The 15317-nt window shown below is 38.2% G+C and overlaps 1 protein-coding gene across 2 annotated transcripts in view; it reads right to left on the bottom strand.

Annotated features, from left to right (window-relative positions):
- Positions 1-528: 528 nt before the first annotated feature.
- LOC112517895 (paladin) overlaps positions 529-15317 on the bottom strand; it is a 37156-nt gene continuing 22367 nt past the window's right edge. Inside the window, exons 11-19 of one of the 2 annotated variants that reach the window (XM_025125270.1) lie at positions 14351-14777; positions 11155-11478; positions 10444-11043; positions 10175-10348; positions 3165-3395; positions 2790-3073; positions 1465-1752; positions 1013-1135; positions 529-938 (exon numbers count right to left, since the gene is read on the bottom strand). In XM_025125270.1, coding sequence (XP_024981038.1) covers positions 806-938; positions 1013-1135; positions 1465-1752; positions 2790-3073; positions 3165-3395; positions 10175-10348; positions 10444-11043; positions 11155-11478; positions 14351-14777 — 2584 coding nt within the window. In that variant the 3' untranslated portion in view covers positions 529-805. The remainder of the gene's footprint in view (positions 939-1012; positions 1136-1464; positions 1753-2789; positions 3074-3164; positions 3396-10174; positions 10349-10443; positions 11044-11154; positions 11479-14350; positions 14778-15317) is intronic. The other variant, XM_025125272.1, reaches the window with a different exon arrangement.

Below are 15317 nucleotides of genomic sequence, written 5' to 3'. Positions count from 1 at the left end.
TTTCAAGAAAAATGAAAAATCAATTAAAAATGTTAAGATGGTAGAAAATAGTAAGAAGATTATAATACCCTTGAGGTTAACGAAAAAAGTGGATGGCTGTTAGCCTTAGGGACCAAATTCATAACAAACTGCATAAATAGAGTTTTCTTTTGTAATAATTAAAGTTAATGGACCAAATTCGTAATTTTTGAGTTACCTTAAGAACCAAATTCGTAATTTACTCTTATAAAAATTAGTATTTCTTAGCAATTGATATAATTCAGCACCCATGTGTGGCATACCAAATTGCTTCAAACGCAAGTATACGTTTCCTTGGTGGTGTACGTCAATGGATCGATCTAATGACACGTTACACTAAGATATGAATTGTGTGGAACGATTCAAATGTCGCAGGTTAAAGCAACACTGGTTACGAAATTTAAAAAACACTCTTGAAATTCAATGCACACAATTTTCCTTGATAAGCAAGTGAGCATCTCTATGCAAATCAGGTAATACTGGTTGCAAAAGATGAGGGAAACCATCATGTGCAAGTCGAAAGCAACGGGAGCCAAGGCGCAATTAATTCTGTAAGTTGCATACAATGAAAACTCAAAGCTAAGCCATCAGATGGGTGGCCAAATGTATATATAATCTACAAAAAGGTCTACCCCAGCTCAGCACTTGATAACTATCAAGCATCCCAAAGAATGATAGAATCATTAATATTTGGCTGGCTGGCTGGCTGGTGAGTTGGCAGAAGGGCGGGACTAGAACTAGAATGAACATCCGACTATACACAAATAAGGCATTACAGACATTTACATTATTTATCGATCCTGAGGTTATTACAAAGATGGCCAAGTTCAGGCCTGCCCACCATCCAAGTCGTGAATTTCATCTCTATAGCAGAAGTACAGTATAGGTAGGATCTAAACATGATCAGTAGAAAGTAGCGCCTGCAGGTGTACAACGTAAATAGTTAAGCAAATGTCTCTTGAAACTTTTATCACTTTAACAATGTACAACTCACCTCAATGCTTTGATTCCCATATCCATGATGTATGCTTCATGGTCGTCATCATTACCTTCAAACTTCTCAAGTTCCTTGCTATAGAAGAGAATGTCGTCTCGAAGATGGCCAGCTCCAGCACACCTTCATAAACAGTAATAAAACTATTTAAATAATCAACTCTCTGGCATAAAACAAGTATGTAGCTCCTCTATATTCAGAGTTCTTGACATGCTGGTGATTACTCCATTAACACCCATGTGATTTTTTAGGGATTACCCTATGGCTGCCAACCTTGATATACTTCAAAGTTAATCAATAATCATCGTGTCAAAAGACTTGGATTGACTTCATGTATGACTGGTATAAACTCGAGCAATTAAAATTTCTTATTTCAAAAGGTAACACACAGAACTCTAGAACTCAGAAATGCATATCGATGGGACATCTTGATAACTGAAAAGGAGGCATACCTTTCTATTACATTGTCCACATCTGATTTGCTCTCAGGACCATGCACAAGAACTCTAGTAAGGCTAAGTATGTCACGGTAATCACCCTTTTCACGTGCTTCTAAATATGAATCTTCAGAAGAAAAATTCTGCGCAATTGACGAGGATGCATGTCTATTACCCGCTTGTGCTGGTGCATCATGTGATGCTAACTTCCCTTCGGATTGAAGTCTTATACATATGATAGCCATCGCATATGCAACACCCCCAAATCCTGTGTGTGAGACAAAGAGATAAGACCCTGCAGAACTGCACAAGAAGCAGTTTTAGTGTTACAAAAAGTTCATTTCTGAAGCAGAATAGTTCCAAATATACATGCCTTTCTTTAAGTTGTGGGCACCCACAACCTAAATAGTTGGTCATGTGCCAACTGTAAACGGTGCGATAAAAATCAGCTCTGCTTCTGTGGTAATAAAGAGGTAATATTTAGTCCAAATGCGATGGATGCTGTAGCTACAAACCCAACTTTTACTGTCCGAGTACTATCAATTCAATCCTCTTTGAGCTTCCAAGGTTCTATTACCATCAGCTAAAGAAGAACCAAAATGCAGAATAATCCTTACTTTTATTTCTAATTACAGTGCTCTGCATGTGTTGCTGCTTATTTGTCTTCTGAACTGAATGATAGACATTTTACCACAAATGGTCCATTATATCCGAGTAGATTTTTTTGACATCATCAAAAGGGTACCACTTCTATACATCATAATCTCGAACCAGTATACTGTTCTTATTGCTACTTGGCCTAGGAATATCCATTTTGGAATTATGCTGGATCAATTACCATCTCTCAGACAATAAAGCACTCAAAATTCTATCTGCATTCCACTTGGTGGCTTAATGCTCAACTGGACTTGAAGGAAGGCTAAGATGTAAGGTACAGTACTCAGATCCCCCAACCCCCCCCCCCCTGCGGGCGCGGCCGGCCGATGAAATGAATAAATCAAAGCACCTTAGATGCAGGAAAAAGAATTTGAGCCTTTTTATCATGTTGCCCGGGAAGAAAAAAAAACTATTTACCTACATACAGCATAAGGTATATTCTTCTCTTGTCGTGAAAAAGATTGTCATACAGTTTGACAAGAGCAACTTGCAGTCAAACGAAGTTCATGCAGTTGGTTTACCTGTGTCCGCATGACCCAAATCACTAGAGAACACAAACAGGTTAACTGATACCCAATTAATTGGTGAACATACAGATAGTAGTGAATCATGCAAGCTGCATTTAGCCATATGACAGGCTGGTTCAAAAGTGACATCATGGTTAAAGTCGAGCAAATACTTACTTGTCCATACAGTACTGAATTGCATCAACATCAGAAGCCAAGGCCTCCCTCTCCCTAGTCAATGGTATCCTTCTGTACGTTATATCGTACCCATCGTCTCTCAAAGCAGCATATACTTCGGTAGGTGTCTTCACGTCCTCTACAAAGATATTTTCCCAATATCCTACTACACTGGCCTGATTCGAAGCAGGGTTATATTCTTCACGGTGTAAAAGCATTCGACCACCACATTTTCTGATCTCCGATATAATATCCTCCTTTAGCCTTGCCTCCATGTGTTCTACCTGCAGAATGTTCAGAAGTAAGCAGGTCGAAAATGGATTCACCTAAGTTACTTTTCTTTGAGTTGAATTGTATGTTAGAACAATTACGCACCACTGAACCAGTGATCCCCACATGCTTGAGTGTGTCTACAGGTTTATTAAGTTCCCTAAGAACGAAAGGTGTGCCATTGATGTAAACAACAGCTTCTTCCCGCAAATCGGTTAATATCACTTTTTGAGGACCATTTCCTTCTGAAGTGGGCCTGGCACCTAAATAAGCTAGCATCTCCTTGGCACCGGCAATTGTTGGAGTTGCCATGCAATACACAGGATAGCCATCCACCTGAAAGAAACAAGAATTTTAGATGCATTTTTGCCAGGATGAAATGAAGATGTTGCTATGGCACAACAAAAGCTTACAAACCATTAATCAGAAAAACATTCTAAAGAAATTGCAAATGTCCAAACACTACAACTCCATTGCCGTCTCCTTATCACCAACACTAGGTTTGCCATGTGCATTGTAGCATTATAATGTGAACTGTATGTATAGATGGTAATGGTATCCTATACATTAAAAGAACCTAATGCAAAACCTATACTATTAAGCCCTTTATATGATAAATCTATCTTCATATACAAATCCTAAACTGCATCATATGTCCATCAACTGTTCCCCACTTGTCAAACAGAACAGAAATCTAATAAGCAAACTTTGCCATTTTAGAAAAAGCAGAACTTGAGTTCTCTGTTTTCCTTCCCATATTTGGATCAGAGAGAAAGTTGGGGTGTGGAATGACCAACAACAGAATCTGCCTTAGCTGCAATCAAGGAAACAGAAAAAGAAAATGACCAGCAGCAGAAGCAGAAGCAGAAGCAGAAGCAGAAGCAGAAGCAGAAGCAGAAGCAGAAGCAGAAGCAGAAGCAGAAGCAGAAGCAGAAGCAGATCAAACTAAGAACAAATCAAGAATCCAAGGGAATTTTAAAGAACACAAGCAAACTCAATATATAAGCAAGTTGCCCAAGAAAACTGAACCCAGCTAGTCAATCAAGCAAATAAGGTCGAAACGTAGACCAAACCGAAGTATCCTAAGCAACAAAAAACATTGCGAGTACAAAAAACCAAGTCTAACCGAGAAATCCCACCCACCAAACCATTAGATCAACCAACTCATTATTAGTCGACCCTATGAGTGACCGAGTTTAAAAAGCTTTCCAAAGAATATTAAGCACATACCGCCATCCCCAACATAGCCCTTTGGGTGCACCAATTAAAATAAGGGATTTACAAGAAGAGGATGCATTAAATGAGGATTCAGATAGAGCATAGGCGAGCAAGTAAGGATGTTTTTGTTCCCAAGCTCTAGGAAGGCTTCATCTAAATATTGTTTTATTAGGGGTTTCATTTATAGTCTAGCCGACTAGATTGGGATCTAAAGGCTGGCATAGAGAGATGTAACTTTTTCGATCGACCATTTGACGGGAATTCCTTCTTTTGTCTCTTTTTGAGAGAAGATTTCATACCACAGTTTGCTTGAGCTGAGCACGTAAACCAAGCCTTCACTGAAATGGTGGTAAGGCAAGCTGTAYGTATCTAGATAGAAGTAGACCTAAAAATTTGTACATTTTAGTAATGCAAACAATCCTTTTTTACACGAGCTTCATCTCATGCATGATGCCCTTTGGGCAACCAATCCATTTCGCTCTATCATTTCTTCTTTGATTTACAGAGTCAATAACAGCGCACCAAGGGAGCAACAGACAATCATGGCAAAGGCAAGCACCAAATGCAACCTAGCTCTCCCCATTCAATAGGCTAAGCCTATCCATTTGCCGAAGCTCAATTCTTCTATAACATAACGGGGCGGGGTTGCGCGCGAGCCGAGTGACGTAGGTGCACAAGAGTACTTCGCGCCACAACCATCTCTTTCATCAAAGCAGAGAAGCTCGCCTTCTTGTTATCCAAAAGCAAAAGTTTGCAGAGTTTTAGAAGTTATGTTGTTTGGCTTTGCAGACATGTACTCACTTGGCACCTTGTGCTGAAGGCCAAAGGCACGTTGATGATCCTTGGGCTTCTAAAATTCATGGTTAAAAATGGAATTTCTTATTTGGACTAGACGAAGAAGCATGTTTTAACTTTCTATTGGAATATACCTTAAATCGTAATCCCGTCATTCGCCAACACTTAGTTTTACATTAAAGCAATGCCCATCTCACTACCATATTCTTTAGATGCTTTGACAACCTGTGGTAGTACTAATTAATGCTAAAAATGAATAGGAGTACTTTGTTCCAATTCCAAAGCCACGGGGCTCTTTTAGCATCAAGTGCCATCACTCATATTCTTAGTTTACTGCAATTAGATGGTTCTCGTTAAGCAAATAACCCTGGTAGCACATAGAATAGAAGTTCGTTATTTGTTACCTAAACTATATGTTAATGGTTCGGCCCTACTAAATCCAAAAATGCATAATGCCTCCATGAAATCAATAATTAAATACCTAAAACAGAATTTACTTGGTTGATCTACGAATTTTTTGCGGAATTATTTTATTTCACTTGTATTAAAAGAGGGAGGTACAAAGGCTATTTATCTACACAAAGAATTCGAGAAACTAAGGAAAGGATTCCTAACCTACAAAGGAGATATGCAAAATTGCTAATTTACAAATATCGGTTTTTGAAGAGCCTTAGTAAGGATATCTACAATTTGTTGTTATGATGGTGTGTATCCAATTATAACTTTGGCTCCAATATTACCGCTTATGAAATGTCGATCAATCTCAATATGCTTTGCCGAACATAGTGGACGAGATTCTTTGCAGTACTTATATGCCTCATTGTCACATGAGAGTTTGATTCACTCTGAAGTCTCAAGTTTGAGTTCATTGAGAAGTCTCTTAAGCTACATCCCTTCACATATTCTGTGCGCCATTGCCTGATATTTGGCTTCTACACTACTTCTGGCAACAATAGACTATTTCTTACTTCTCTATGTGACTAGATTGCCCCATACAAAAGTCCAATAGCCTGAAGTAGACCTGTAGTTGGTGATAAACCCACCCCATCAGCGAATACTTTTATACCTCTATCTGAACCTTTGGAAAATGTTATTCCTTTTACAGGTGTCCCTTTGAAATACCTCAGAATTTGATATGATGCCTCCAAGTGTTCCTCTGTGGGATTGTGCATAAACCGACTCTCAACAGTTACCGGCAACCTATGTTGGGTCTTGGTTGTGAAAGGTGGATTAGTTTTCCCATTAGCCTTGGGTACCTTCTTTTGTCTACTGGAGTGTTGTCTTGTTTGAATCCTACCTTGTTGTATGGATCCATCGATGTGTCAGCTGGCTTATATGCAAGCATGCCCCTTTTTTCAAAGATCTAGGACATACTTCCTTTTAGAGATGAACATCCTTTTCTTGATCTAGCAATTTCCATTCCAAGGAAATACTTAAAATTTCCAGGATCTTTAATCTTAAATTCCCTTGACCATAGGGTTTAGAGACGACCGGCTTCTATGTGATCATTGTCGATCAGGATTATATCATCAACATAGATAACGAGGGTAGTTACCTTTCGATCAGAGATATGCTTGACGAAGAGCGTGTGGTCCACTCAGCATTGAGTGTATCCTGTTCTTTTGAGAACTTCAGAAAACTTATTGAACCAAGCCTGCGGGGACCGTTTAGGCCATACAGTGACTTTCTGAGTTTGCCTACCTTGCCTTGATTTGCATGTGAGTTGATCCTGGTGGGATGTCCATGAAAACTTCTTCAAGATCTCCATTGAGGAAGGCGTTTTTTACATTTAGTTGGTGCAGTGGCCCATCTAGGTCTGCAGTAATAGATAGTCAGACTTTGACGGTGTTCAACCCGGTAACTGGTGCAAATGTTTCTTGGTAGTCTATCCTGTATGATTGAGTGAATCCTTTAGCTACCAACCGCACCTTGTGTCTCTCAAATTGTTCCATCAGATTGTATTACACTGAGAAGATCCAATTGCATCCTACCTCTTTCCTGGTGGAAGATCTATAATCTCCCATGTCTAGTTCTTTTCCAACGCCTTGATTTTTCAAATGTTGTGGCCTTCCATGCTAGGATTCTAAGGCGTCATGAATAGAGATAGGAGCCTCAGTTTCATCCAATCTAGACACAAAAGCACGATAATTGGGTGATAATTCCTTGTAAGCTACAAAATTCTTTATTGGATGTAAAGTGCATGTCAGAACCCCTTTCCTAGGGCAATAGGAAGATCTAGATTATCAGTATTAGTAGGCTCATTAGGAAGCATAACTTGAGATTCAGGAGTTGGAATTGGTTGAGACTCGTGGCACTCTTTAGGTTGTACGACCTGTGCTTCATGTACTTCCTTTTACTGCTTCCTTTTCCTGGTGTAGACAAGTGTTTCCTTTTAAGGGTTGAGATGTGTGTTTTTTGTTGGTGTCATATGGTTGGTTGAAGGATAGATGAAAGGTTGGGTGAGGTTAGTTTGGACAAGTTCCGTTGGTTTAGTTTCTCGCACATGTGGGAAGAGAGTTTGATCTTCTTTGGTTTTGGAAGAGATTGGAGGAAGGGATTGGATTGGGTCGGTGTGAACATGAGAGGGTACTCAATCATATTCCCCCCATTAAACATTTGTATACTATAGGTTATTTTTGAAGAATGTAACATCCATGGAGATAAAAAAAACTCCTTTCACAGAGGGAATAACATTTATTCCCTTTTTGGTTTAGAGAATAGCCGAGAAAAATGAATTTTGAAGCTTTAGGGTCAAGTTTGCTTCTTTGATGTAGATGAATATGGACAAATGTTGTACATCCAAAATCATTTTGAGGTATATAGTGTTAGGAAATGACTATAAAAGGACTTGGCATGGGGTTTAGAATTTCAATACTCGAGATGGCATCGGTTTATGAGAAGGCAGAGAGTGAGAATAGCATCTCCCAAAAAGTTTAGGGATGTTAGAGATGAAGAAAAGGGAAAGAGTGGTTTCAAGCAAGTGTCTACTTTTCCGCTCAGTAACCCCATTCCGTTGAGGGGAATCGAGATACGAGCTTTGACGTACAATCCTTTCATGAACTTCATAAAGATTGGGTTGTTGCCAATGCCTAGTTAGGCAGTAACAGATACCACTACTTGACGTAAATCATGGAGTGTGCTTTCGAGGGCGAATATTTTTGCAGTCTTGTAGTTACTGAAATACGTATCTCGGGTAGCCTCCCACATTTCTTGAGCCATAGAGTAGAGAAGGAAACTTTCCCCTATTCCTAGGGTCACGAAGTTAATCAGCCATGCCATCATTACATTGTTTTCTGATTTCCAGTTTTTGAAAACTGAGCTCATTAGATTTAGGAGCAAGAACAACCCCTGTGAGGTGATCTTCCTTTCCTTGACCACGTATGTATAGCATGACCGATTGAGACCATTGAAGAAAATTGTGCCCATTTAATTTATGATCAGTAATCGAAAAGGGACTCTCAAAGTTTCCTAAAGGATTTGGGTGAGAAGTCTTTGAATTGGAGATGACTTCTGGGTGGGTTTAGGAAGAGGATTACATGCCACTCATAGTGAAATTTTGGCAAAGGTAGGTTAGGATTTCAACAACGGCTTAGGGTTGCAATGGTCAGCGATAGCAAGGAGACTTTAAAGCTTACCGCCGTTTCTTGATCGCTACTGTGATTGAAACACACAAGTCTGGGATCATTGAAACTCTGATACCATGTGGAATTCTTTTATTTCACTTGTATCAAACGAGGGAGGTACAAAGGATATATATACATAGAACCCGTGAAAAAAAGAAAAGGATTTCCAACCTACAAAGGAGATATGGAGAACAACTAATTTACAAGGAGATATTATACTTCTTTTTGGAAGGCAATAATATTAAGAACAAGGAAGAACCCAAGACAATACACCGGAGGTATCCTAATCTCCAAAATCATAACAATCCCTATTTTGCAGGGATACCGAGTATCTTTAAGGATACAGGATATCTCTACATTTTTTAATCTCTCTTTGAATGCTAAGCCAACTAGTAAACTTTATGTACCTTACATCCGAGAAGTTGATTATATACTTGAAGATAATGGAACTTGTAAGTTTTGAGGAAAATATGAATTTCTTCCTTTAGAATAATTAGTAGATTAACAAGATTTACAATAAAAATAAAGAGTAAAGAGCAGTTATTGACAACTATTTACAGATAATAATAAAAGAGTAATTTGTTCACCAAGGAAACTTTCCTTGTATGGAAATATCCTATGGAAAAAAAAATCTAAACCGGGAAGGATATAATTCAAGAAAACTTCATTTTGGCTCTGCAAGTTGTAATATATAGAAGATCACTTGGTAGTACTAGAATGACTCGTGCTGAAGTTGGTACCTGTTTCCATTAGAGATTCTTATAGTGCCCCATGTGTGTATTTCAAGATGAAAATGCTTAAAACCTCACACCTTACCAATAGGGTAAGGTAAGGAAAACTCATTTTACCGGCTGTTCTATCCAGATGATAATTCTGGTTCTCTCTGTTCATTAAAATTGTGATGGGTTAGGCGTGCCTTCTGAAGATAGTGAAACATATTTGACTTTCCAAATTCTGAATGGAATTGATATCAATGACTTGTCATAATTACAAGCTCTATCATTTTTCGTTCATACTCCTCCCAACCAACTAAAGAGACCAATATTGTATTTAAAAGTTCTAACTTTCTATTTTTAAAATGTAAAATCGACTTGGGATATTTCTAGGTCTGTATCTTCAGAACATTCTGCAGTCGTAGGATATCGTAGATTAATGTGATAAACAATGCTTACTAAAATTTGAAGTGAAAAATGACCTATTTGACACACAAAAGTCAAATGGGGACTCTTTCTTAGGACAAAGAGAGAAAAATCTAAACATTGTTTACATTACTAAGATGATGGTGACCCAACTGTAAAATTATCCTGTGTCCGCCACCGCTTTGCTCGCTATAAGAGAGTGAACAATGGGATTACATCCTTCACAAACAAAAAACTAGTCACCAATAGAACTGGCTATCTGAGGACATAGTAGATAATTATGTGGTTTCAAATATAATTTCTCCAATTTCTTTATCTGTTCAACCACATCTCAGCTTACCTTGTAAACATGTGGAGCACCATGGATTTGTATATGGCTAGAAGTTCTCTGACCAGGAAAAAAGTACATTTTAAGTATCGATCCCTTCCCCAGAACAGAACCATTACGTTTTTTAACAATAGCCTCCATTACTGCATCACCGTGTTGAGACTCCTGTGGAGCTCTCAACTCTTCCTGGAAACCAAAGCAGAAGACAGTAACATCAAATTGATGTAACAGGTAGCTTACTAAAAAACAACTTCAGAAATGATGTTAGAAAGAATACTTACAGGGACACTAAAGAACCGTCCAGGTCTCAATCTTATAGACCATTTCATAGCTTGGACTTCAGGTCTCTGATGTAACCAACTTTTAAAGGTAATCTTGTATTCTCCTTGTCCACAGAACCCATCAAAAGCTTCACTTCCAAGATATGCTGCAAAAGCAATTAACCGAAAATAACGTTCCAAGTACTCAGCACCACGGTTCAATGCCACCCTCCTTTCCCTTGGTTCAACATGCTGTTGATTGAATAATTTTCTATACTGCAGTACAGCTTGGCGTATATTCTGCAGTGCTGAACATCTATCGATGACCGCATCCAGGGCTTCTCGGCATTCCACTCCATTTTCAAAAAATCTCGTTATTTTCCACAACAGAAGGATGTCGTTTATACCAAATGCATGACTTGAATCGACTCTTGCTCTGCCCTTAGCAACACTTGATATGGACTCGGCATAATGACCACTTTCATCACCACTTGATGTACCATTGTCTAACTCTCCACATGGCACATCATCAAGTAAAATTCTAATAGGTCTCCCATAATCAATTCGAAGTTTCAGAAGACAAGCAATAACAGTGCCAGTGGTTGTCCGCCCTCTACCCATCTGAGGAGAATAAAGATAAAAAGACTGCTTCATAACGGGCACATATAAGCTCCAACATATCTGGGTCATGTATGATGACAAAGCAACTTAATTTCACTTAAAGGTAGATACCTGGCAATTAAATACAAATGCTGTATCCTTAGATGCAGATGAAATATTCAGAGCCAGTGTGTCAAAATCTGAACTTTTGGGAGCTTTGCCATCAGTGATAGGTACACGGGCATACTTGATGGGGAAGCCATCAGCCTCTAAGGATCTGAAAACCTCTAGTGGGGTCTGGACCACATCAAAGCTTACATGCTCCCAAGCATCAAATATTTCTCCATCTTCAGTTTCGTGAATAACCATAATGTCACCTTCGTAACGTTCAGATTCTCGAAGAATATCTTCTTTTAGTCGGGCTTCCATCCTCTCTACTCTTTCACGGTCAATTCCCTACATGCAACAATTTAATATCAGATTCACCATGGTGACAAAGTGACTGAACAGGTAAATGCATAAACACACACAGAGAGATGCTTAAACATTAAATACTGGAAGATAAATTATCAATTCCCCATCGTCTCAACCCTTCTTTCATTCACTGGTGTATGTATCTCAGAAACACATCATGATTAGTTAAAGAAAAGAATAAAATCATGGGATAACCATCAAACTTACCACCAAACATACCATTTTTCCTTTCTTGAAGAGAGAACATGATGAGAGAGAACATGCATTAACTCACATGCTTCTTCTACAAAAAGAAATTTTGGTAAGTTCCATGGTACCTTTACATTTGCCCTATCAATGATGCAAACTGCATGATGTGTCACAAAAGAATGCAAATTGTACAATGTGTTATAAGATATGGGTCATCAACAAACTAACACATTAACACCTGCCAAAAATTGATCTGACAGTTATAATTTGCTATAAGATATAGGGTCATCAACAAACTAACACATCAACCATAAAGCTGACCACCCACCGATTCCTCTAATTTATTTGGTGCTTTCCTACATGGTATACCCTGCTTAATACTAATTCCTGAAATTCCAAACGCAGGTTCCTACAAAATAACAATGCCTTGATAGGTCAATTATCCATTGAAATTCAGCAAATGTCCTTTAGGATTTGAGAAATCTGTAGAAGATCATAGAACATGAAACCTTGGACCTTTCATATATCTTTAACATCCCTCGGGGTCATCAAAACTTGATTAAGTGAAACGATTTCATTAGCACGGACCAGTACTGCCCTAGATAAACTTGAAGTGACAAGAGAAAGATCTTTCAGTTGCATTCCCTGTCTCAGAAGAGAAGGAAGGATTGTCAATTGGTTAACTTCCAACACCCATTCTTCTGTCAAGTGATTATATCATGATAAAAGATAATCAGAATAACTTTTATGTCAAACACTGAAAACTCGCACTTTACTTAGGGGTGTACATGATGACGTGTTTATGGTTTGAACCAACTTCCAATCTAGCAAAAGCTTGGATCAGATCATAATTAAAATCAGATAGTTGATGGAGGAACTGAGAGAAGACATCTCTACTACTTCAACATGGTTAAATGAACTCACTAGAAGGATTAACAGATCATATCCTATCCTACCCATAGCTAATATTAGTTCATCAGAGTGTGGTGGATTCAAGTTCCATACATCCCCTCGGTAGGGTTTGAATCAGATTCACCTTACAGAGACATTGCAAGTTTGAGAAGGCGGTTAGGTATTCCGTCTGATATCAAACCGTGTCCCAATTATATCTATGTAATTATACAAATGGGATACTAGAAAAATCCCTATCATGGTCTTTATACAAAAAATTGTATTAGGATATTTTGCAGTTCTTGGCCTGACACCAGACACAAGACATGTGCTACTGCTACTGTATTGTGATTTCCTGATGCAAATCAATTAAAATCTCTGGACAAAGAATTGTCTAGCAGTATGGTGGTCTTTAGTATCAGGGTAGGTAAAAAAAACTAGCAGTTCTCACTAGGAGCACACTCAAAATCTCGAGCTATGCATATGTTTCTTTTTTGAATGGTGACAGTTGTTGATCAGGATACATGATGGAGTTTATGCAGCTTGAGTTTACCAGGACAGCAGGGCAAATCACATACTGATTCAAATTCAATGCACAACGAGAACGTGTTGAGAGAGATTATCCCTTCATTACAAGGTGCAAATACAAGCTGTTACTAGTAGTTATGGACAGACAGATATATGAGACCATAGGGATAAGCAAAGGTTCTACAGTTATGCCTCTGGTTGGGTCATTGGCTACATCTAAATTTTGCAATGCAATGGGGCATCCTATTCGTAAGGATTGCTCCAATTTAGCCGATTCTGATTCTGATATAGCCATTTCTGTTAATTCAATGTTTTCTTCGTATGGGATCGAGAGTCTTTTTATTGCTCCTATTTGTGATGCACAAATTTCGTGGAATGTAGATAGCAGTTAGTACTGAATAATCTCATTTTTCAATAATTCAATCATTTCATTTACCAAGTTCACTGTTACCGAGATTTGTCAACATTTTTATGTTTCGATGCAACATCAAAATACTGATATAACTAACCCGAATTTTCCACAGCAGAACAGAATAAGGGGACAGTTGATACTTGATTGATTCTAAACATCTGTTATGCAAATTTTGTAAAAGATTTGCAGATGCTCCATTTTTCCATAGAAATATATTCGTTCAAGAGATTTTCACCTTATACGGCTCCTCGTTCAATTCTTTTGAAGTTACTGAATCCTTTTCCACGTCCCAAAATCCCCTTCCTTCTTCCACTCCGTCAGGTGAAGGGTAGTTCCACAGAGGAACAAGTCTTGTCATAAAATATATATTGTAGCCATGTAGAAGTGACGTGTTTCTTTACTCATGCAATAGCTAAGGTATACAGACTAGTAGCTAGATCATATACATGTGAGTATGTAACGAAGTAATTGTGGGCATTATCTGACTGAAGTTACTAGCCATAAACTAGCCCATGAGTTGAAATGACATGCATTTGTATGTGCAGGAAGACCATTCAACCCTAAGTTTCTTATGCCATGAACAAGAAAAAAGGGTCATCCACGGACCAAGAAGATGGTACAGCCAATGGAATTGGTAAGCACTTTAGAATAATGTCATTATTATTTTAATTAATATTTCTAGAATTTGTCACATATATCACAATGGCACGGAGTTAAAACTTGATATATCACTCTAGATAATACACGAACAGCAAGATCTGATTGGAGCTCAACAACAAAGCTCAAAACATTGTGTCCTAACAAATTATACAAATTTATAAGAGAGATAAGTACCGTATACTCCAGCATGTTCTTGTAAGGTCTTTCAACCTCGCGAAGCACAAAGGGTTTTCCATTAATGTAGATAACAGGTTCTTCTCTCATGTTGTGCCAAAAGACTGGCCTTCCATCTTTAGAGCTGCATATCCTTTGAATAACAGACTGAATTCCTTCGACAGTTGGGTTTGCAACACCATAAACTGGGAAACCCGGAATTTCTCTAAAATTGGGTGCTCCCTCTACTCTCTCAGGCAAATTAGATTGTTGACAGCCAGGACAGTGATCACTTTTAAGAACAGTTTGACTTCCCAACACCTCCCCAGTCCTTGAGACAGCAACTATGCCCATCTCACAAGGGTGACCATCGACAGATTTGGTTATTTTGTTCAACGGTTTTAGATTTGCATAACCAAGTGCACCCATTGGGTCCCTCCTCAACAACCTGCAACAGCAAGCAACAGACAAGCACATTTCAGGACATGAAATGTCATATATGCAAACATGGAAATGTGATGTATATATACATAGGGGGTAAATCAAGTGAAAGCCACTCAAATATTACAACCCATGAAAACCAATCCAACCATTCAATGAGTTTCATTTTAAGCTAGGATTCAAGGTGTATCACATCTTTTGTTCTCGAGTGTGTGTGTCTTTCATATACGAAAGGTATTTACATGTTTTGCTTCATATGTGAAACAATCATGCATGCTTTATGTATGAAACAACAATATACGTCTCACATGTATTGTTTCATACGTGAAACAAAACATTGGACTGGTTTTTAACATTTTTAGGGTTTTCATTTATTCTTTCTCCTATATATATGACCATCTAGATGCTAGGTGGATATTCTATCTTTATTTTTTCAATCTAAAACTTAGATAAGTCAGACCAAACAATGTAAATGATGAAATTTCAGATTATCCCACTGTATTGAAGTTATGCAAACAGAATCACTGGCATTAGAACCACTAGTTCA

The sequence above is a fragment of the Cynara cardunculus genome (assembly GCF_001531365.2).
Source record: "Cynara cardunculus var. scolymus isolate 2C chromosome LG 9, CcrdV1, whole genome shotgun sequence".
NCBI classification, from domain to species: domain Eukaryota; kingdom Viridiplantae; phylum Streptophyta; class Magnoliopsida; order Asterales; family Asteraceae; genus Cynara; species Cynara cardunculus.
This window is presented reverse-complemented; position numbering and strand designations above follow the sequence as displayed.